The sequence below is a fragment of the Bufo bufo genome, chromosome 8, assembly GCF_905171765.1.
Source record: "Bufo bufo chromosome 8, aBufBuf1.1, whole genome shotgun sequence".
Taxonomy (NCBI): domain Eukaryota; kingdom Metazoa; phylum Chordata; class Amphibia; order Anura; family Bufonidae; genus Bufo; species Bufo bufo.
Genome location: NC_053396.1, coordinates 138245744 through 138267377, shown reverse-complemented (window position 1 = coordinate 138267377; position 21634 = coordinate 138245744). Strand labels below are relative to the sequence as shown.

The 21634-nt window shown below is 44.7% G+C and overlaps 1 protein-coding gene across 1 annotated transcript in view; it reads left to right on the top strand.

Annotated features, from left to right (window-relative positions):
* The window catches only part of MTM1 (myotubularin 1), a 107500-nt gene that overhangs the window by 21225 nt on the left and 64641 nt on the right, over positions 1–21634 (top strand). Inside the window, exons 2-5 of the mRNA XM_040406497.1 lie at positions 9710–9779; positions 11644–11710; positions 13967–14061; positions 14771–14881. Of these exons, the coding sequence (XP_040262431.1) occupies positions 9720–9779; positions 11644–11710; positions 13967–14061; positions 14771–14881 (333 nt within the window). The 5' untranslated portion in view covers positions 9710–9719. The remainder of the gene's footprint in view (positions 1–9709; positions 9780–11643; positions 11711–13966; positions 14062–14770; positions 14882–21634) is intronic.

The following is a 21634-nucleotide window of genomic DNA, read 5'->3' as shown; positions in this document are numbered from 1 at the left end:
CAGCCCTTTCGTGACCGATTTTTTCAGCCCGAGAATAAAAAAGATAAAGGGAAGACTGGGAGGTGGAGCTATGCGAAGGGAGGCAGGGGGAGAAGTTTTCTCTTCAACCCAAATCGGGCTGAAGCCTCCTCATTCAACAGCAAACAAGGACGCCTATTATCATGTCCCAATTCACAGGTCGTCAAGGGAATTCCTAAGGTTCGCGATAGAATTGGACGGAAACATTCAGCATTTCCAGTTCAGGTGTCTCCCCTTCGGGATCTCTTCTGCCCCAAGGGTTTTTACCAAAATAATGGCGGAAGCCTTGACAACCTTGAGAGAAAAGGCAATTTGTGTGATCCCCTATCTGGACGACCTACTGGTAGTGGCAGACAACATAGAGACCATGGGAATCCATCTCGGGTTAGTCCTGGATCATCTACAGAGCCTAGGTTGGCTCATCAATGGGAAAAAATCGGATTTAATCCCATCCAAACGGAAGGTTTTTCTGGGCATTACTCTAGACACAGTCTCCCAAAGATCCTTTCTACCGCCTCAAAAGATAGTAAAACTTCAGACAGCTTTGAGGAAGTTCAAGAAGGAGAAATTCTGTTCAATAAGACAGGCCATGAAGGTACTAGGGAGTCTGTCCGCTTGCATTCCAGCAGTTGCCTGGGCACAGTTCCATCTAAGACCACTCCAGTTCATCTTAGACAAATGGAACAGATCGCAATTAACCCTAGAGAGGATAATATTCTTAGATACAGAGACCAAAAAATCACTAACTTGGTGGCTCAGCAAATCGAACCTAGAAAACTGGATTTTCTGGGCACAAGATCTCCCTCTAGTCATCACAACAGATGCCAGCCTCGACGGGTGGGGAGCGGTCTTCCAGGGGAACTCCTACCAGGGAACATGGGGGAATTACGTGAGTCAGCAATCCTCAAATTTCAAGGAGCTGAGGGCAGTGTGGGAAGCACTGAAACACACAAGTCAGCTGGCAGAGGGTCGTCACGTCCTAGTCTACTCGGACAACGCTACAGCCGTGGCCTTTATCCAACACCAGGGAGGCACAAGGCATCGCCTGCTACAGAACCTGGCAAACAAAATCTTTTCCTGGGCAGAAGGCAACATTCAATCTCTTTCAGCGGTTCATCTGAAGGGAGTCTTAAACATTCAGGCCGATTACCTAAGCCGGCACAGAGTAGACCCAGGGGAATGGAAGTTAGCTCCAGAAGCCTTCCACTTAATCACAAAAAAATGCGGCAGGCCGACGATAGACCTGTTTGCATCCAGGAGAAATCATCAGCTAAACCAGTTCTTCTCCCTCAACCCCAAGAATCATCCTCGGGCAATAGACGCCTTCAACCAGAGTTGGACAACAAACTTAGTCTACGCCTTCCCCCCATTTCCGCTTATCCCCAGAGTGTTACAGAAGTTCCTAAAAGAAAATTGTACACTAATCCTGATAACCCCCTTCTGGCCCAAGAGAAGTTGGTTCTCCCTCTTGAAAGCCCTCAGCGTGGAAGCTCCTCTCCTTCTACCTCAGAGGCCGGACCTTCTAAGTCAGGGGCCCATTACTCACCCAGACCTGAAAATACTAGTTAACAGCCTGGATTCTGAAGAATCCAACTTATTAAACTTTGGTTTATTAAAAAAAGTAGTGAACACCTTACTCCTTAGTAGGAAACAGAGTACCAACGACAAGTACCAAAAAATATGGAAGAAATTTGCTGATTGGTCTGGAACCTCCTTCAACCAGTTTAGAGCCAACATCTCACTAATCCTGGATTGTCTTCAAGAAGGGCTAGATTTAGGTCTATCCCCCAATACCCTTAGGGTCCAGGTATCGGCTTTAGGAGCACTATATAATACCAAGCTAACGGAACATCCCTGGATATCCAGATTCCTTAAGGCAGCAGATAGGATCAGACCTACGATTAGAAACATGGTGCCACCATGGAACCTTAATACGGTACTAGGGGGTCTAACCTCCGATCCATTCGAACCTCTGGACTCTATTCACATCAGATGGCTTACCATTAAAACGATTTTTCTGGTGGCAATAACCTCAGCCAGAAGGGTCTGTGAGCTGCAGGCCTTGTCCATCCAAGAACCATTCCTTGCAATATTTGAGGACAAGTTAATTTTCAAATTAGATCCGACTTTCCTCCCCAAGGTGGTCTCGACCTTCCTCCCCTCGTTCTGTGACAATCCGAAAAACGATCAGGAAATCACTTACCACACATTAGATGTCCGGGGAGCGGTCTTAAAGTACCTGGAAGCTACCAGTCTTTGGAGAATAGACAAAAACCTGTTTGTCCAATTTTCAGGTCCTAACAAAGGGAAGAAAGCGGCAAAAAGTTCCATCTCCAGATGGATTAAGATGGCAATCTCCGAAGCATATAAAGCTCAGGGAAAAGATGTCCCTGCTTCCCTAAAAGCACATTCTACGAGAGGCATGGCTGCCTCCTGGGCGGAAAAAGCCTCAGCCTCCTTACAACAGATTTGCAGGGCAGCAACATGGAAAAGAGTCCATACTTTCACTAAGCACTACAGACTAGATGTAGCTGCTAATGATGACCTAAGATTTGGACGTAAGGTCCTGTCGGCAGTCGTCCCCCCCTAATTGTATCTTTGATATTGTCTCAGGACTTGGTGTCATGGAGACGACTGGGGAAATGAGTATTACACTCACCGGTAATCCGGTTTCCTGGAAGTCTCCATGACACCACATATATCCCACCCTTTTTTTCTGCTATTAGCTATTATCCTTTCATCCTGGGGTTCTTCGTTAAAATACACTGGTGATGTGAGGAGGGGGTGGGGGTTTTAACCTCTCTGTGTTTTTCCTGTCCAATCAGAAGGAAGTCAATCTCAGGACTTGGTGTCATGGAGACTTCCAGGAAACCGGATTACCGGTGAGTGTAATACTCATTTCCGCTAACTTGGGACAAAAATTTCAATCTTTCATGGACTCAATATGCCCCTCAGCGAATACCTTGGGGTGTCTTCTTTCCAAAATGGTGTTATTTGTGGGGTGTTTGTACTGCCCTGGCATTTGAGGGTCTCCACAATCATTACATGTATGCCCAGCATTAGGAGTTTCTGCTATTCTCCTTATATTGAGCATACGGGTAATGAGATTTTTTTTTTCCGTTCAGCCTCTGGGCTGAAAGAAAAAAATGAACGGCACAGATTTCTTCATTCGCATCGATCAATGTGGATGAAAAAATCTCTGCCAAAAAAAAAAAAAGGAGGGGAAAGGCGTCTGCCAGGACATAGGAGCTCCGCCCAACATCCATACCCACTTCAGCTCGTATGCCCTGGCAAACCAGATTTCTCCATTCACATCAATCGATGTGGATGAATAAATCATTGCCGGGATTTTTTTTTTTATATATACAAAGTGTTTGCCAAAGTATATGAACACCGCCACCTCCTCAGCTCATATGCCTCGGCAAACATATCTTTTACTGCAGAGGAGAAATCCCGTCTTGCAGCGCCGCATACACCGACTTGCGTGTAATCTGACAGCAGCGCAATGCTTCTGTCAGAATGCACATCAGTGCTGCAGCTAGTCGATCGGTTGGTCCACCTGAAAGGTAAAAAAAACAAAACAAAAAAGAAAAAACCAGGCCGCAACGCAATAAATTTATTAACTGTTGAACAGAACATAGAAACTTTTTTTTAACTTTTTTAACTGAACGTTTAACTTTTTTACTTACCGGTAATTTTTTTTTTGTTTAGTTTTTTTTACCTTTATAGAACAAACCTCTCCTTCCCCATGGGACAATGTGCAAAGCGCAAATTGCCCAAAGATGTGGCGAAGTACATTATGCACTTTATCCCAGGTGAAAGGAGAGGTTTGCAGCAGCTGTGAGTAAAAGGGCCCTAATAGCCCTGTGTGCCTGTCCTGTGAGATGCAATCCCTATGCTAGGTGTACCTGTGTGTGGTACTTCCGGAAACACTCACCAAAGCATAGGGCAGGGTGGTCAGGACAGTCAGGACAGAAATAGCGGGTGTCACGCCTTATTCCACTCCTGCTACAGACACGACATTTTTTTCGGGGTGGCGGTTGGGTTGAGGTACCAGCAACGACACTGGGGAAATGTCGCTCGTGTAGACGGCTAACTACACTGGTGGATGGGGCCACGGAACCTCCTGGGTAAAGGAGGTTCTCGATGATCTCTTCCTGGAATTTGAGGAAAGATCGTGTTCTCCCAGCCTTACTGTAGAGAACAAAACTATTGTACAGCGCCAATTGAATTAAATATACAGACACCTTCTTATACCAGCGTCTGGTTCTGCGGGAAACTAAATAGGGAGCCAACATCTGGTCATTGAAGTCCACCCCTCCCATGAGCGCATTATAGTCGTGGACTGAGAGGGGCTTTTCAATGACACGGGTTGCCCTTTCAATTTGGATTGTCGTGTCTGCGTGAATGGAGGAGAGCATGTAAACGTCACGCTTGTCTCTCCATTTCACCGCGAGCAGTTCTTCGTTACACAAGGCAGCCCTCTCCCCCCTTGCAAGACGGGTGGTTACAAGCCGTTGGGGGAAGCCCACGCGACTAGTTCGCGCGGTGCCACAGGCGCAAATCCGTTCTAGAAACAAATGCCTAAAGAGGGCCACACTTGTGTAGAAATTGTCCACATAAAGATGGTACCCCTTGCCGAATAAGGGTGACACCAAGTCCCAGACTGTCTTCCCACTGCTCCCCAGGTAGTCAGGGCAACCGACCGGCTCCAGGGTCTGATCTTTTCCCTCATAGATCCGAAATTTGTGGGTATAGCCTGTGGCCCTTTCACAGAGCTTATACAATTTGACCCCATACCGGGCACGCTTGCTTGGGATGTATTGTTTGAAGCCAAGGCGCCCGGTAAAATGTATTAGGGACTCGTCTACGCAGATGTTTTGCTCAGGGGTATACAAATCTGCAAATTTCTGGTTGAAATGGTCTATGAGGGGCCGAATTTTGTGGAGCCGGTCAAAAGCTGGGTGGCCTCTGGGACGGGAGGTGGTGTTGTCGCTAAAATGCAGAAAACGTAGGATGGTCTCAAATCGTGTCCTGGACATAGCAGCAGAGAACATGGGCATGTGATGAATTGGGTTCGTGGACCAATATGACCGCAATTCATGCTTTTTAGTTAGACCCATGTTGAGGAGAAGGCCCAAAAAAATTTTAATTTCGGAAACTTGGACTGGTTTCCACCGGAAAGACTGGGCATAAGAGCTTCCCGGGTTGGCGGATATAAATTGTGTGGCATACCGATTTGTTTCTGCCACGACTAAGTCCAAGAGCTCCGCAGTCAAGAACAGCTCAAAAAATCCCAGGGCCGAACCGATTTGAGCCGTCTCAACCCGAACTCCAGACTGGGCGGTGAAAGGGGGAACTACAGGTGCGGCTGAAGTTGGTGACTGCCAATCAGGGTTTGCCAGCACCTCAGGGATTCTAGGGGCTCTACGGGCCTGTCTGCGCGGTGGCTGCGACGGGGTAACTAGTGCACGTGCCACCGTACCAGCTTCAACTGCCCTTCTGGTGCTCGCCACGTCACCATGTTGTACGGCAGTGCTGGTACTAGGTCCAGGAAGGGCTGCGCTGCTGGTGTATGCCTCACCACGTGATCCGGCAGCGACAGCCCCACTCTGCTGCTCTTGAAACGGATCCTGCGTAACCTGTGGTCTAGCGACACGGGGCCGGGTACGCCTGGTGCTGCCAGGGACCTCCACCTCCTCGTCCGAACTTTGGGTCAGAGAGCCACTGCTTTCCACAGGTTCATATTCTGACCCGCTAGATTCATCAGATGAGGGTTCCCACTCCTCATCCGACTGGGTCAGAATCCTGTAGGCCTCTTCAGAAGAATACCCCCTGTTTGACATTTGGACTACTAAATTTAGGGGTATTCCCTGAGACTACCCAAGAAAAAAAGCAAACCTGTCTTACAAAGGGGAGGCTAGCGAAGTACCGGAGGCTGCTGCGGTTGATAAAAAATATCAAAACTGATTTTTTTATCGCCGCAGTGCTTGTAAAGTGAATGTGCAGTGATCAAAAAACAAAATTTTTTTTGTCACTGCGGTGGGGCGGGCGTGGGTGAACGCACGTGTGGGCGACCGATCAGGCCTGATCGGGCAAACACTGCGTTTTGGGTGGAGGGCGAACTAAAGTGACACTAATACTATTATAGATCTGACCGTGATCAGTTTTGATCACTTACAGATACTATAAAAGTACAAATGCTGATTAGCGATACGCTAATCAGCGAATAAAAGTGACTGCGGTGCGGTGGGCTGGGCGCTAACTGACGCTAACTACCTAACCAAGGGGCCTAAACTATCCCTAAAACCTAACAGCCAATACTAGTGAAAAAAAAAAAGTGACAGTTTACACTGATCACTTTTTTTCCTTTCAATAGTGATTGACAGGGGCGATCAAAGGGGTGATCAAAGGGTTAATTGGGGTGCAGGGGGGTGATCTGGGGCTAAAGTGTGGTGTTGGTGCTACTCACTGTGAAGTCTGCTCCTGTGCTGGATCCAACCGACGAAAAGGACCAGCACAGGAGCAGAGAAGCCATATAACAGATCATATTTACTAATATGATCTGTTATCTGGCTTCTGATTCGATTTTTTGAAAATCGCCAGCCTGCCAGCCAATGATCGTTGCTGGCAGGCTGGTGACGAAATACTTCTTTAACTTTTGCCGGCCCGCGATGCGCATGCGCGGGCCGGCAATGCACGAAATCTCGCGTCTCGCGAGAGGACGCACCGGCGCGTCCACCCAGAACAACAGGACCGCCGCAAAGACGCAATCCTGCGTACGGCGGTCCTGAGGTGGTTAAGTAAGGAGTTTCCTCAGTTGTTTGTCTAGATTTCAGGCTAAACTCGCAGTTTTGTTCTGTCCATTTTCTGGCTAATTATGTTCAGTTCTGGAAAGTTACAGACTGTGCCCGGCAGTGCTGCGGCTTAGGCCTCATGCACATGACCGTTGTTTGGGTCCACATCCGAGCCGCCGTTTTGGCTGCTCGGATGCGGACCCATTCACTTCAATGGTGACGCAAAAGATGCGGACAGCACCCAGTGTGCTGTCCGCATCCATTGCTCCGTTCCGCGGCCCCGTTAAAAAAATATAACATGTCCTATTCTTGTCCGCGCTTTGCGGACAAGAATAGGCATTTATATTGCCGGCGTCCGTTCTGCAAATTGCAGAAGGCAACACGGGTGGCTTCCGTTTTTTGCGGATCCGCTGTTTGCGGACCGCAAAAAACAGCGCGGCCGTGTGCATGAGGCCTTATTCTGAGGAATGCAGCACGTCTATAGCTTGCTGGTCACTTGGTAAAGGGAACAGAACATTGAACTGCACTGGTCTGGCGGACAGCGGCGGCTCCTGTGCGCGCCTCTCTGCCTCACTGCTTGTGCTGTTAGCCTGTTCTGCTCTATTGCTTCGCTGTTATCAATTTGCCATAGGGAATTTTTGAATCTTAAATGTGTTTTCCCTACTCTGCGAGAGTCTTGAAATGGAATTATATCTATTTGTACTCTGTCTAGGATGATAAACTGTCCTTCATAAATGCCCACGGCAGTTTATTTTAGCTTATTTTTTTCCAATTTTACAGAAAATGTTTGTATTTGACATCATACTTGTGACCGTGTCAGGCTGATTGAGACCTGAGATCTTGTCAGGCTCTAATCTTGTTTTACCTTCGAGGAAAGGGGGGGAAATTGAAGAAATTGAATGTGTGTTGATCCTCTACTTTATCTGAATGCACTGAAGTGACTCCGTTTTGTTTGGGTTTATGCTACTTTTGACCACGTGAGTGGTTATTGTAGTGTTACTGTAGTTGTAACTTACAGTAGTGCTAAGTCCTCTTTCACATATCCGTGATGACATCTGTGACAAGATGATCAGTGGTTCGTCCGTGAAGGATCCATGGAAGGTCCTCATGTCCGTTTTTTGCCCTCAGTGTGTCACCTGTTTTCCACGGACACTGGAGCATCCAAAGCATCTCTCACCAGTGGTCCATGAAAACCACTGATGTGTGACTACACACAGGGTACATGTTCTGTCTGTGGAGACCAGGGACATCAAACGTCCATGATTCACTGATGTGTGAAAAAGGCCTTACAGAGTGAGCAGTGGGTGGGCAGTTTAGGCTATGTTCACACCTCTGGTAGCCTGATCCAGGGGAGAACAGCCTTCTGGAGTTCACCTGGTCTGGCATGACCACATAGTTCCGATCACCTCCTGACCCCACAGACTATAATGGGATCCGACCGCTTTTCGCCATGAGTGCCGTGTTTCGGCCGGACAAAAAATCTTTGCAGGCAATGGCTTTTGTATTAGCTCATGCCGGATTCCATTCTAGTCTATGGGGTCTGACGGTAAGAGACAGTATGCGGCAATGCCGTATCAGGTGACCACAGTTGTGAACCTACCCTAAGTGATGCACCAATGCTTACCAGTTTTTGAGGCCTTCAAAAAACAAAACAAACAAAAAACCTGTATGCCTTGAAATTACAAACATGGTCAGTGAAGTACCAGCAGACCTACATGCAGCATTTTAGGTTGATTCTTTTCAGGATCCATGGACCCTGTTCAGATCACTTTTGGCCTCCACTTAGCATTATGTGTGCCAGGAAAAGCTCCTGACGCACAGTCTAAGCATGTCCATAAGGTTCCATTAACCTGTCAGAGGCCAAAAGATCTGTCAGGCTAATATGTCCATATTCTACAAAACAATGGTATAGAATGTCATAATGCACTAAACTATTCCATACAACAAAATGCAGTGTAAAAAAAAAAAAGCCTTATACCGCGCAGAATACATTATTTTTACTATGGAAACCTATGGGCGATGTATCGCACTGTAATTTGAAGAATTTTCAAGAGCTGCCTATACAGTGGCATATATCAGAAGCCTCCATCTGAGCTATACCTTGAGGTTCCCCAGAGTACATGTCAAAATGAGTCCATTATCATGTTAAGAAAGCCTTCTTGGTTTCCGGGGTCCTTCCCATAGCAGGGCTCTTCCATTCATTCTAAATGGTCCTATTTATTAGTCCTCAGAGTCTGTCTGTCTGTTAGTGGTAAACTGGCTTCATTTTATGTATGCGTTTATGATTTTATATATTTGCCTGGTATGCTGACCAATACAAGTAGACCTGCACTTGGCTGTTGTAGATAGCTTAGCTTAGATTCAAGTCATCAAACCAGGTTGTCCAGTCCTAAACCAATAAATGTGGTAGACTTCAAGAAGGGATGAGGCAGCTGTGGGTGGGCCAATCGGGAGGAGACACGCAGTGCCATCAGGTGTGCCTTCTCAGGATCCCTCACAGCTTCTCTACCACTTGGTGCTGTGCAGCAGGAGCGGATAGAGCCAAACATGTCAGAAGAAAGGTATTTCTGCTTAGTAGTATTCACTGTTAACCTGTCCAGTAACACTTTGAGAGTTAACCAGTAAAGGCTGTCGTGGGACAACCCCTTTAATAGGAACTGCTGGAGCGCTCTAGTCTGTGATCTTGACACACACACACAGCTCCATTCACACCAACCTTGTACTGTTTGAAGGGAAATCTCTTCCAGACCGCTGTGTTAAGCAGCTGTAGCGTCACTTGCAAGTGATACCTGGCTGTCAACGGCATCCCTACAAAAATATCCATCTGCAAACAGCTGCCTGGTGTATAATGCTCTCCCGTCCTCAGGTGTATATTTTCTTTTTTCACTCTGAAGGTTCATCATCATGGCCACGTTCTCCGTACCAAGGTTCAATTCCAACTCCTTGGAAAACTCCTCAAGAAGGGTAAGTTAATGTTTACAGCCAAACTTTTTAGTACACCAAGGACAAAGTAATCTTTAGTTACTAAACCTCCTGTGGTGCAAGGGTCGGCTGCTGCAGTGCTCACAAGAAGATCTCATACTGTTACATTGTGGAGGAGACGTTATCAGCTTTGATCTTAAATAAAACATTTACCTGGTTACATCTGTAGAAGATCCCACTTATGATATGTTTAATAATGGCTGTTCTTTTTTTTTGTACAGTCATAACTGTGAAGGAACTAGTGTTTTTTGGGCTTCCCTAAAGTCTTTTAGCTGCACAGCTAGATGGATTTCTCTCAGGAGCAGGGGTGTCTCCCTTCTGTGGAATCTGCCAGCACTGTATTGCTGTGACATTCTTTCCCTTACTTCCCACTATGTTTTCAGCTCTGGGGCTCGCAAGAACAGATGAGGAGGGGGAAATCGCACCTATAAAAAAAAAAATTGGCCTCCCTTGAGCTGGTATATATCGGCTTACCTTTTTTCTACAGCGTAGGCAAACACAGCAGATGGCACTTTTTTATAAAGTGGATTCCAAAAACAACATATAGCTCATGGTATACTTTGTCTTTTAATGGAGTCAATACAGTGGCGTTGCCAGAGCTTCTGTTGTAGGTATAAATGTTTCCCATATATTCTCTGACGAGAAGAGGCCTAGTCTGCTTGGAGCCTAACAACATTTTTAGAGCAGCTCTATTGACTTTCAGCCGCAGTCTGTTATTTATGTATTTCATATGACTTTTGATCCATAGGGGCATTAGATATATCATAAAAGGGGTGATCCATAATTTTGTATTTATTTATTATATTTTTTATTTATTTAACTAACATGTCCCCCTTTATGTGGTTTACAACTATCACATTGATGATGATGACCATGTCCCTAGAAAGCCGACTGTTCAGTGCCCGAGGCTGCTTGACTGTGCAGGCGCAACCCGCGTACATTGAGATGTAGCTCGGCCTGTATCGCGTGCACAGTGTACGGCACATGGTCCAGGAAGTGCTGGGAGACTAATTACACTGGGGAGTGCAGAGCTGGCCAGGTAGGGATATTGTCATCGTTACCAATGTTACAGGTCTAAGCGACATGAAGGGGGACACATTAGTTAGTTAAAAAAAATTAGGCATAAACCCTTTAAATTGAATAGTCCCATGAAATAAATTAAGTGTATTTAATTAAAAACGCGCTGCCCGTGGTGTATACAGCACCTATGCTGATCTATGTGTCTCCTTGGTTACAGACTACAAACAAACCCTTTGTAGTCTGATCTTGCAATCTTTTTTTCTTTCTGTCTGATTAAACTATAAGCTTTGTGCTAAAGCTTTATCTATGCCTAGAGGTTAGTAGTTACTATGCTGGGTGTATAAATGTGAGATACATGAGTCACTGCTTGAAATACTCCTGTCCTTCCTTTTTAAAGGAGCATTCTGGGAAATGTGCATGGTCTGTAAAGTGCACCAGGTAAACAGTTGTGCAGTTAAGTTTGGTTTATTGCTGCCCCACACTCGGACTCTCTGAATCCACCCCGTCTGCTTTGTGTACCGGAGGTTATTCTCTCTATGGGAGACTCCCATTGAGCTTGTCATAGGCATGCATACAGAGATTGACTTCCTGTCCACACAGCAGAATCCATAGGATTCAGAGTCAGAATACTGCTGAAGTGGCATAATGGGGGACTGGAACAAAGCTGATAAATCAGCAGTAAAACACCCGGTAAAAAAGGTTTACTGATGCATTAAGCTTGTGTTCCATTTAACAGGCTTAGTTAATAATTGATATAGCGTATGTGCTGGCTTCCTTTACCATAACACCAATGTTTTACTGTTTGCTGTATTATTGCATTCTTCAGCCTTCTGACACCAACCAAGAAGACAACAATGAAGTCCCACTACTACCTGGAGAAAGCCTTGTAACAGGTGAAGACATGTGCCTGCATGTATTATGTACACTAATCTGTCTGTCCAAGAGGAAAAGGGAGACCAAAGGTCTTCTTGATGGTCCGCCTCAAGTGAAAATGGGCACTTCATAGTCACCTATACGTAGCTCTCTTCCCCAGCTAAAATCCAAACCTCTTTATTGTCTTTAGTTTCAAACCTCTTTATTGGCTTAGACATTGACTTAGGCCTCCTGGACACGAACGTGTGCGCCCCGTGGTTGTGATGTGGTCCGCAAAATGCGGGCCGCAATGCACGAACACGGTCCGTGGGGCAGCCACAGCAGATCGCGGACCCATTCACTTTAATGGGTCCTCGATGCGGCCGTTCCGCAAAAAGATAGGACATGTTCTATCTTTTTGCAGAACGGAAGTACGGGACGAAACCCCACGGAAGCACTCCGTAGGGTTCCATTCGTGCTTCCGTTCCGCACCATTTCGCATCTCCGTATTTGCGGACCCATTGAAGTGAATGGGTCTGCATCCGTGATGCAGAATGCACACAGTACGGTGCCCGTGTTTTGCGGATCTGCAAACGCGGTCCGCAATACGGCAACGTGAAGCACACAGTTCGTGTGCAGGAGGCCTTACAGGGTGGCTACCTATAAGTGGGTTTAGAAGTGATAGTTTAAAGGCTATGTACACCTTTTGCAGGAATTTTTGTTATTGCATTGTACTCATTTTGAGCTAAAATCATTTATCACTTTATTAAAAATGTTGAGCCCCTTTCTCAGTACAGCTTTGAGATTCTCTAGTAGCTACTCTGTACTTTCACTCCGTTCAGTCAGGCATCTCTGACCTCCTAAACACTCATTATATCGCAATTCTTTTCTTACTGATAAGAATGTGGCTTAAATAAGTGTTTATGACCTTTTAGTAATGTAGAGATAAGGTTTATTAGATGACCGGCACAAAGTGAAAGTAAGAGTATGATTCATACAATACCGTAAACCTTTGTGACAGAACGGCTGAATATTTTTAATAATGGAGTAAAATGCAATCATAAAAAAATTGCCCCTGAAGGTGTACCTAGCCTTTAAGGCCCCTTTTAATTATTTGAAAAATTGTGAAATAAAAGAAAGTGATCAGTTATAAAGTAGTATAAAAGCACTGACCGTAGTGATAATTATTTAGTTTGCCGTTTGCGATCACTGATGTAGACACCTAAAGCTTCGCTCTTCACCCAGAATTCTACAAGTGTGAACGGGTATCTTCAACTGCCTGACAACGGATCTATTACACGATCGCACTTACACAATACTCTGTGCAGCTAAAGGGGTGTCATCCAAAAGCTAACGACTTAAATAACGACTCGTTCGCTGCTCGATCAAATCAATGATCTGCTCATGTAAAGCGGGCTTTACCGTATGTCTGTCTGCTACTAGCAGCTGTGTTCGGTGAGAGTGATTTTTCTGGTATCTTCATGTGTGGCTCTTGTCCATTATTGCTCAGCAGCGTCCCAAACACAATAAAACCTCTGCTTACCTAAAAGCATTTTTTTATAGGTTTGCCTCTGAACACAATGGGCCTCATTAATAAAACCTAATGCAGACCCTACTGGGGTGTGATTGCCCATAGACGCAAATCAGATCACTGCTTGCCTTCTTCAATTTTAGTCTAGGCACCTGGGGGGAGATTTATCAAATCCGGTGTAATGGAAAACTGGCTTAGTTGCCCATAGCAACCAATCTGATTCCACCTTCCATTTTCGAAGGAGCTCTGAAAAATGGAATCTGATTGGCTGCCAATTTTCCATGACACCAGTTTTGATAACTCTCCTCCCGAAGCCTATGACATTAGCACTTTGGCTTGTAGGACTCCCAGGTGGAGATCTCCAGCTGGCAAGGGTAACATATAATTACATACCAGCCATTCACATGTATAGCCTGGGGGGGGGGGGGGGCCCTGAGCCATACATTCCCTAATGGGGCATAAGGAAAGGAGGTGATTTCATGGGGCAAAAACAGGGTGTACTTTAATGTATGGGAAACATAGCTGAATAGATGCAGTAACTTCATCCCAGATGCTTTACACTTGGTTACTGTGCAAATGGTTTTAGTTTTGCAAAATTATTCCTTTTAGTTAAAGAAGGTTTTCAAGTAGTTTTGCATATTATCAGTTGGTTGAAAGCTGCAAACCTTTATTTTTATAAATGTTTTTATGTAAAAATATTTAGATTTCTATTTCAATATATATACGTTTCTGTTCTTATGTTTATGCTGTATGTTCTTTTTGGCAGATAAGGAAGTTATATACAGGTGTCCATATAATGCTCCAGTTAAAGGAAGGCTGTATGTCACAAACTATAAACTGTACTTCAAAGGTGAGGAGACGGTAAGTTAAAGACGTGAGTCTCGCGTTAGGCTTCAGCTAGAATATTGAATACAAGTGTCATAGAGGTGTCCTGGGGTATTGGGAATTCCCTGTAATCTTTGTAACGCAGGTCTTGGTATACCAGTTACTTTTATCCACAGAAGATTTTGTGACAGTGAGTGTGTATAAAATTACAAACTGTTAGTTTTGCACTGGGATGTTAAAGTGTTCCCCCTCTCCATCCAGTTTTAAAGGGGGGTTTCCAGGACTTCTGTATTGATGAACTGTTTTAAGGATAGCTTGCCACTATCAGATCAGTGGGGGTCCAAATCCTAGCACCCTAGTGGTCAGCTGCTAGCAGGTGTCGTGGTCACCAGAACTAACACAGTGGACGGAAGCACAGCTCTGTACATTGTGTAGTGACCGTGCCAGGTTAATGCAGCTCCGTACCATTGACTAGAATCAGTGATTTGCACCTCCTGCTTTCCTTCATACACAGGTTTACATAAAGCAGGAATGCCCAACCTGCGGCCCTCCAGCTGTTGCAAAACTAAAACTCCCAGCATGCCTGGACAGCCCACAGCAGGGCATGGTGGGAGTTGTAGTTTTACAACAGCTGGAGGGCAGCAGGTTAAGCATCCCTGACATAAAGCAATGTTGCAATAGAAAAATAAGCCTGTGTTTAAAAAGGAATATTCATATTGATTGATTATTTTTTTATTTTATTTAGGATCAGTTAATTGTGTTTGAAGTTCCTCTTGGAGTTATCGCAAGAATTGAAAAGATGGGGAATGCCTCCAGTAGAGGAGAAAACGCTTATGGTCTTGATATAACCTGCAAAGTAAGTAGGACTGCAGTACGTCATGCTTATGTGTTTAACTTTTTATAAGAGAAAAGAGGAAAATCTGTTCTTGTGGTGGGCTGTGGCAGTTCCCACATTAAAGGCAATGCCTGTGATGAGACCACCCCTTTAATAGCCTGTATAGAGAGGAAATTATTGGTGTACGCCATCTGCCAGGTAAATCTAAGGTCTGGGCACTAGGTATGTGCAGTATTTACCGCATTTTTTAACTATAAGACGCACTTTTCAGCAAGACAAATTCTTGCTAATAAATGTCTGCGTCTTGTAGTCTGCAGGCACTATGGTTATATACTGGTCTGATGTCTTGTTCATTAGCAGGGCACCTCAGCACTATTTCAGCGCTTCAGTGCTTGAGGGCTTGCTGGGCTGAAATGTTAAAAATAAAATAAAAAAGTAGGGGGTTATATTTCAGAATTTTTGGGAAGAAGCCTTCTCCTAAAGTGAAATAAGTGGATAGGCACCAAAGGGAGGATATGCTGGAAGTGAGTTCTGACTTAAAGGGAACCTGTCATGTGGATATTTGATTATAATCTAAGTAATTATATACAATCATTAACTACTAAAAAGTGCCTTAGATGTATTCACTTAATGGTGTGACAGATGGTTACCTCATAATATACACACAAAGATGCCGCATGCTAATGAGCTGATTTGAGTCCAGCGTGATGTCAGTGAGTCCAGCGTATATTTAATTCAGAGCTATAGCCACTCCCCTGCCCACCTGCTGCTGATTTATATGAAAAAAAACCTGTCATTCAGCAGCAGGTGGGCGGGGAGAGTCAGGAGCTCATGAATATTCAGGACTCATCATTATCAGCTGGAGCTTTTCAATACAAGATGTTGGCAGATTGACTCGGTCAATTAAAGAAAGTGACCCAGCATTTTGCTAAGAGAATCAGTCACTTATTTATGTTGCCCTTAGTTAGGACACCATAAAACTGGTGACAGGTTCCCTTTAAGATGAACCCTTTTGGTGTTCTCCCTTGTTGATGAGACTGATGCAATAATAGTGTGGAATAAAATTATATAATGTATGAAGTTAAATGAGACTGAAGTGGGTGTAGGCAGCTCCGTTACACTGAGCCGATGTCCATGAATAATTACCAAAATTCGAGTGGATAGGCTTTCTAGAGGGATTCATCCCTCTGAAAGTCTATCCACTCGACAATTGGGCTGAAGTGCGCCAGAGTTGTCTAGGCAACCATGACCTGCTTAGCACCTCATTCTCTGCTGAGCTCCGGCATTAGGGTGAGTGGGGTTGCCTGCTTTAACCACTCATATCTATGTATCTGGAGCAGCTAGAGATATGGTTCTGGTCTTGTTTGACAGTCTAAGTTTTAAAACAAGATCAGAATTGCTGCATTATCTCCTCTACATCCGGAGATGCAGCAGATTTTTAATTTTTTTAATTTTACTTTTTTATTTTACTTTTACAAGCATGATTTAAATTTAATTTATATTAATTATACTATCCGCCCTTAAAATGTTTTATTACTCAGGGAGCAAGGTGTGGCTCCATGCTGTTTGTATTTGTGTATATTTCTGTGCATGTTTTTTGTGCATGTTTTTATAACTGTGGTGTAATGCCTGATGAAGGGACTCTCCACTTTATTAAAGCACCATAGAAAGTTGACTAAGTAGTGTGTGTGCGTATAATAGAGAGATATATATATATATATATATATATATATTAGAGAAATGTGGGCAGCACCACTGTCAATATAGTACAAACGGAGTGCCAGCGGCTGAGTAGGCGATCCACCTCCAAATTGTGTAGAAAAAATGAACTCCGCAGCACATCCAGATAATGAAAAAGTAAACAGAAGCTTTATTCACCAAGCATGCGACGTTTCAATCCTCTCAATGGGATTTTTGTGCTTGAGGGATTTTTCACTGCTTGAGAAAAATCCCATTGAGAGGATTGAAACGTCGCATGCTTGGTGAATAAAGCTTCTGTTTACTTTTTCATTATCTGGATGTGCTGCGGAGTTCATTTTTTCTATATATATATATATATATATATATATATATATATAATTTTTTTTTTTTTTTGAGCAGCGATATAGATAGAGATATATATATATATATAGATATAGATATAGATATATATATATATATTATATATAGAGAGAGAGAGATAGATCTCTCTATCTATATCTCTCTATTAATTAAATATTCTTCTGAAATACTTTGTTCTTTACATAGTTGAATGTGCTGACAACAAAATCACACAAAAATAAAAAAAATGGAAATCAAATTTTTCAACCCATGGAGGTCTGGATTTGGAGTCACACTCAAAATTAAAGTGGAAAAACACACTACAGGCTGATCCAACTTTGATGTAATGTCCTTAAAACAAGCCAAAATGAGGCTCAGTAGTGTGTGTGGCCTCCACGTGCCTGTATGACCTCCCTACAACGCCTGTGCATGCTCCTGTTGAGGTTGCGGACGGTCTCCTGAGGGATCTCCTCCCAGACCTGGACTAAAGCATCTGCCAACTCCTGGACAGTCTGTGGTGTGACGTTGGTGGATAGAGCGAGACATGATGTCCCAGATGTGCTCAATTGGATTCAGGTCTGGGGAACGGGCGGGCCAGTCCATAGCACTAATGCCTTCGTCTTGCAGGAACTGCTGACACACTCCAGCCACATGAGGTCTAGCATTGTCTTGCATTAGGAGGAACCCAGGGCCAACCGCACCAGCATATGGTCTCACAAGGGGTCTGAGGATCTCATCTCGGTACCTAATGGCAGTCAGGCTACCTCTGGCGAGCACATGGAGGGCTGTGCGGCTCTCCAAAGAAATGCCACCCCACACCATTACTGACCCAATGCCAAACCGGTCATGCTGGAGGATGTTGCAGGCAGGAGAACGTTCTCCACGGCGTCTCCAGACTCTGTCACGTCTGTCACATGTGCTCAGTGTGAACCTGCTTTCATCTGTGAAGAGCACAGGGCGCCAGTGGCGAATCTGCCAATCTTGGTGTTCTCTGGCAAATGCCAAACGTCCTGCACGGTGTTGGGCTCTAAGCACAACCCCCACCTGTGGACGTCGGGCCCTCCTATCACCCTCATGGAGTCTGTTTCTGACCGTTTGAGCAGACACATGCACATTTGTAGCCTGCTGGAGGTCATTTTGCAGGGCTCTGGCAGTGCTCCTCCGGTTCCTCCCTGCACAAAGGCGGAGGTAGCGGTCCTGCTGCTGGGTTGTTGCCCTCCTATGGCCTCCTCCACGTCTCCTGATGTACTGGCCTGTCTCCTGGTAGCGCCTCCATGCTCTGGACACTACGCTGACAGACACAGCAAACCTTCTTGCCACAGCTCGCATTGATGTGCCATCCTGGATAAGCTGCACTACCTGAGCCACTTGTGTGGGTTGTAGACTCCGTCTCATGCTACCACTAGAGTGAAAGCACCGCCAGCATTCAAAAGTGACCAAAACATCAGCCAGGAAGCATAGGAACTGAGAAGTGGTCTGTGGTTACCACCTGCAGAACCACTCCTTTATTGGGGGTGTCTTGCTAATTGCCTATAATTTCCACCTGTCGTCTATCCCATTTGCACAACAGCATGTGAAATTGTCACTCAGTGTTGCTTCCTAAGTGGACAGTTTGATTTCACAGAAGTGTGATTGACTTGGAGTTACATTGTGTTGTTTAAGTGTTCCCTTTATTTTTTTGAGCAGTGTGTGTGTGTGTGTGTGTGTATATGTGTGTGTGTATATATATATATATATATATATATATATATATATTTTATTTTTTTAGTTTTACTGTTGTCTAAACCTGTGGTGCGTCTTCTAGTCTGAAAAAAATGCGGTCTATAGTGCCTTCCTCTTCTCTTGTGCTGCACATGATACATTTATGAGAATCCCATGAAAACATAGCGTTATGTCCGTTCAGATGATCAGGCATCTGGTATCCTTAGTGACCTTGGATGACAAGATTTTTATGTTGTCCCAGAATGGAGCACATCTGGCAGTATCTACTGCACTAACGCAAGTGTGCATATATCCCTACAGCACGACGTGTACAGTATTTCCTGAGTATGCAGTTAGCTGTTAATACACTGCAAGCTGTGCTAGTGACTCATTTTCAGGAGACTGAATGTCTCTGTAAAGCCTCATACGGACCGTGTTCCACGGACGTCTGCATGAAGCTTAAGGGTTAAATTAAAATGAGTGTAAGTAGTCTGTGCCCGTGGTGCGGACCGCAAATTGCTGTGCAAAGGGAAGGACCAGAAAGCCCACAGAAGCGCTTCCATGGGCTTCCGAACTGTGCCTCCATTCCGCTAAAGATAGGATATGTCCTATCTGTTTCCATATCTTGCGGATCACGGACCCATTCAATTCAATGGGTCATGGGCCGCAATACAGGCACAGAGCCCTTAAAGGGAACCTGTCACCCACCATGTTCTGACATATAAAACCAAATGTACCTTAATGCTTGTTTACCCTGATAATCGATCCATAATCTGCTCAGGACTAACCTGTCCTATTTTATCGCCATATAATGCTTTCCCGCCTTTTATGCTAATCAACCAAAAAGAGTCATATTGTACATGCTTGACCAGAGAAGAGCCATATTTTCTCAGTCAAGCGCCTCAGCTCTGCCTAAGAAACGCCCCTATAGATAAAGTCTCGCCCATGCGCAGTATTCAGTTCGGGCAGAACTACATTGTGTAAATATCGCAACGCTACCCTCCGTAATGCACACTCCTTATTTACTTCCGCACGTAGTGGCGTGAGGGGGAGGGGACATACGCTAAGCTAACTGATTGGCCGATTTCGGACGAGATTACAAGCAGTGAGGGCAGAAATTGGCTGTCAATCAATATATAGCGGGAGGGAAATAGGCTATGGTGGTGTGAGGGGAAGGAATTATTTATGCTATAATGAACGGCGGGAAAGCATTATATGGAGATAAAATAGTTCCCAGCGTTCGATCCATAATCTTCTCAGGACTAACCTGTTCTATCAGGCTAAACAAGCATTATTTGGTTTTATATGTCAGAACATGGTGACAGGTTCCCTTTAGGGTCATCTGAATGTGTCCTAAATAGGTTTCCCTATAATTGTAGTCGTATTAAGATTCCCTCCACAGAAATGCCATTCTATTTTCATCTAATCCTGCAGCCTGAGGTAGTTCGCCCTGAAACAACCAGTTTGTCGCTTCTGTTCTTCAGCACTGGGCATGGCTTGGCAGGACTGAGACCTTGGCCATCTCTGATGTTTCCTGCCACATTAATCATAGTCCTGCAAATAAGCAGTAGAAAAACCTGGTCAACCAGCTACAATTAAAGGGGTGGGCCAGTTTGCAATGCAGTTGATCAAAATGCCATATACAGTCATGTATGCTCCATAAAAGCATTCCTGACTGTATACCGTCTTCCTCTGTGTTCATGGACTGCAACATGGCGGTGCCCGCTTCCGCTTACTGCTCCTTTACCTTCTATACTGCACAGATGCTGAACGGTAAATGGACAGAATCGCCTGTATCTGCTCATGCATCGGATCCATTCATTTGCTACTCAGCACCTGAACAGCATAAAGGATACTCCGGATCAGCCAGAGGAAGCGGCCGCTGCCATCTTGCATCCCATGGGTACAGGACACATTTGAGTTTTTGTTATGTTACAGTGAAAGTGGTAAAGGCCAGAGAGTTCCCATTGTAATAATTCTTCAGGAGGTTTTCTCTCCCCCTTGCTGATAACTTAGTAGCTGAATATTCTCAGGCTGCGGTTTAGTTATGAGTGATACTGCTGGATCTGTACAGTCTGCATGCAGTTCTCCATATGGCATCCAGAACACACATTTCAGTTGTAAATCTAGATTAATAGGGCGCTCCAGTATATAAAACTTGACTTTTGTTGAAAGTACGTGGTACAAAGCAAAAATCCTCAATATATAGCAATTAAAGGGGTTGTCCAGGATCACAGTGCCTTGAAAAATTGTATACCACTTGATCTATTCCACATTGTTTCACATTACTCCCACAAACGTACCACTTTTTTTGCGGAACGGAATTGCGGACCCATTCATTTCTATGGGGCCGCACGATTGTGCTGCCCGGATATGGAATTGCGGACCCGCACTTCCGGGTCCACAATTCCGTTCCCGAAAAAAATAGAACATGTCCTATTCTTGTCCACAATTGCAGACAAGAATAGGCATATTCTATTAGTGCCGGCAATGTGCGGACCGCAAAATGCGGAACGCACATTGCCGGTGTCCGTGTTTTGTGGATCCGCAAAACTCGCTACGGATGTGTGAATGGAGGCTAAGACGCACCTGCCCATAAGATGCACTTCAGTTATGACCCCCAATCCTCATCAGACCTTAGCTCATTGCCTGAGCTAAGGTCTGATTAGTATTCACCCATAAGACGCAATAACATTTTTCCCCAGTTTAGGGGGGGGGGGGGTGTAAGTGTCTGGTAGGGCGGACAATGCGGTAAATGTATTTTATTGGATTTTATGTGATCGACCAACACAAAGTAGAAAGTATGTGTGAAGTGAAAAGAAAATGATACATTGTTTTCAAAATGTTTAATAAATAAATAAAAATCAGAAAAGTGTGGCGTGCATTTGTGTTCAGCCCCCCTGAGTTAATACTTTGTAGGACCACCTTTCACTGCAAATACAGCTGCAAGTATTTTGGGGTATGTCAGCTTTGCACATCTAAAGGCTGAAATTTTTGCCCATTCTTCTTTGCAAAATAGCTCAAGCTCAGTCA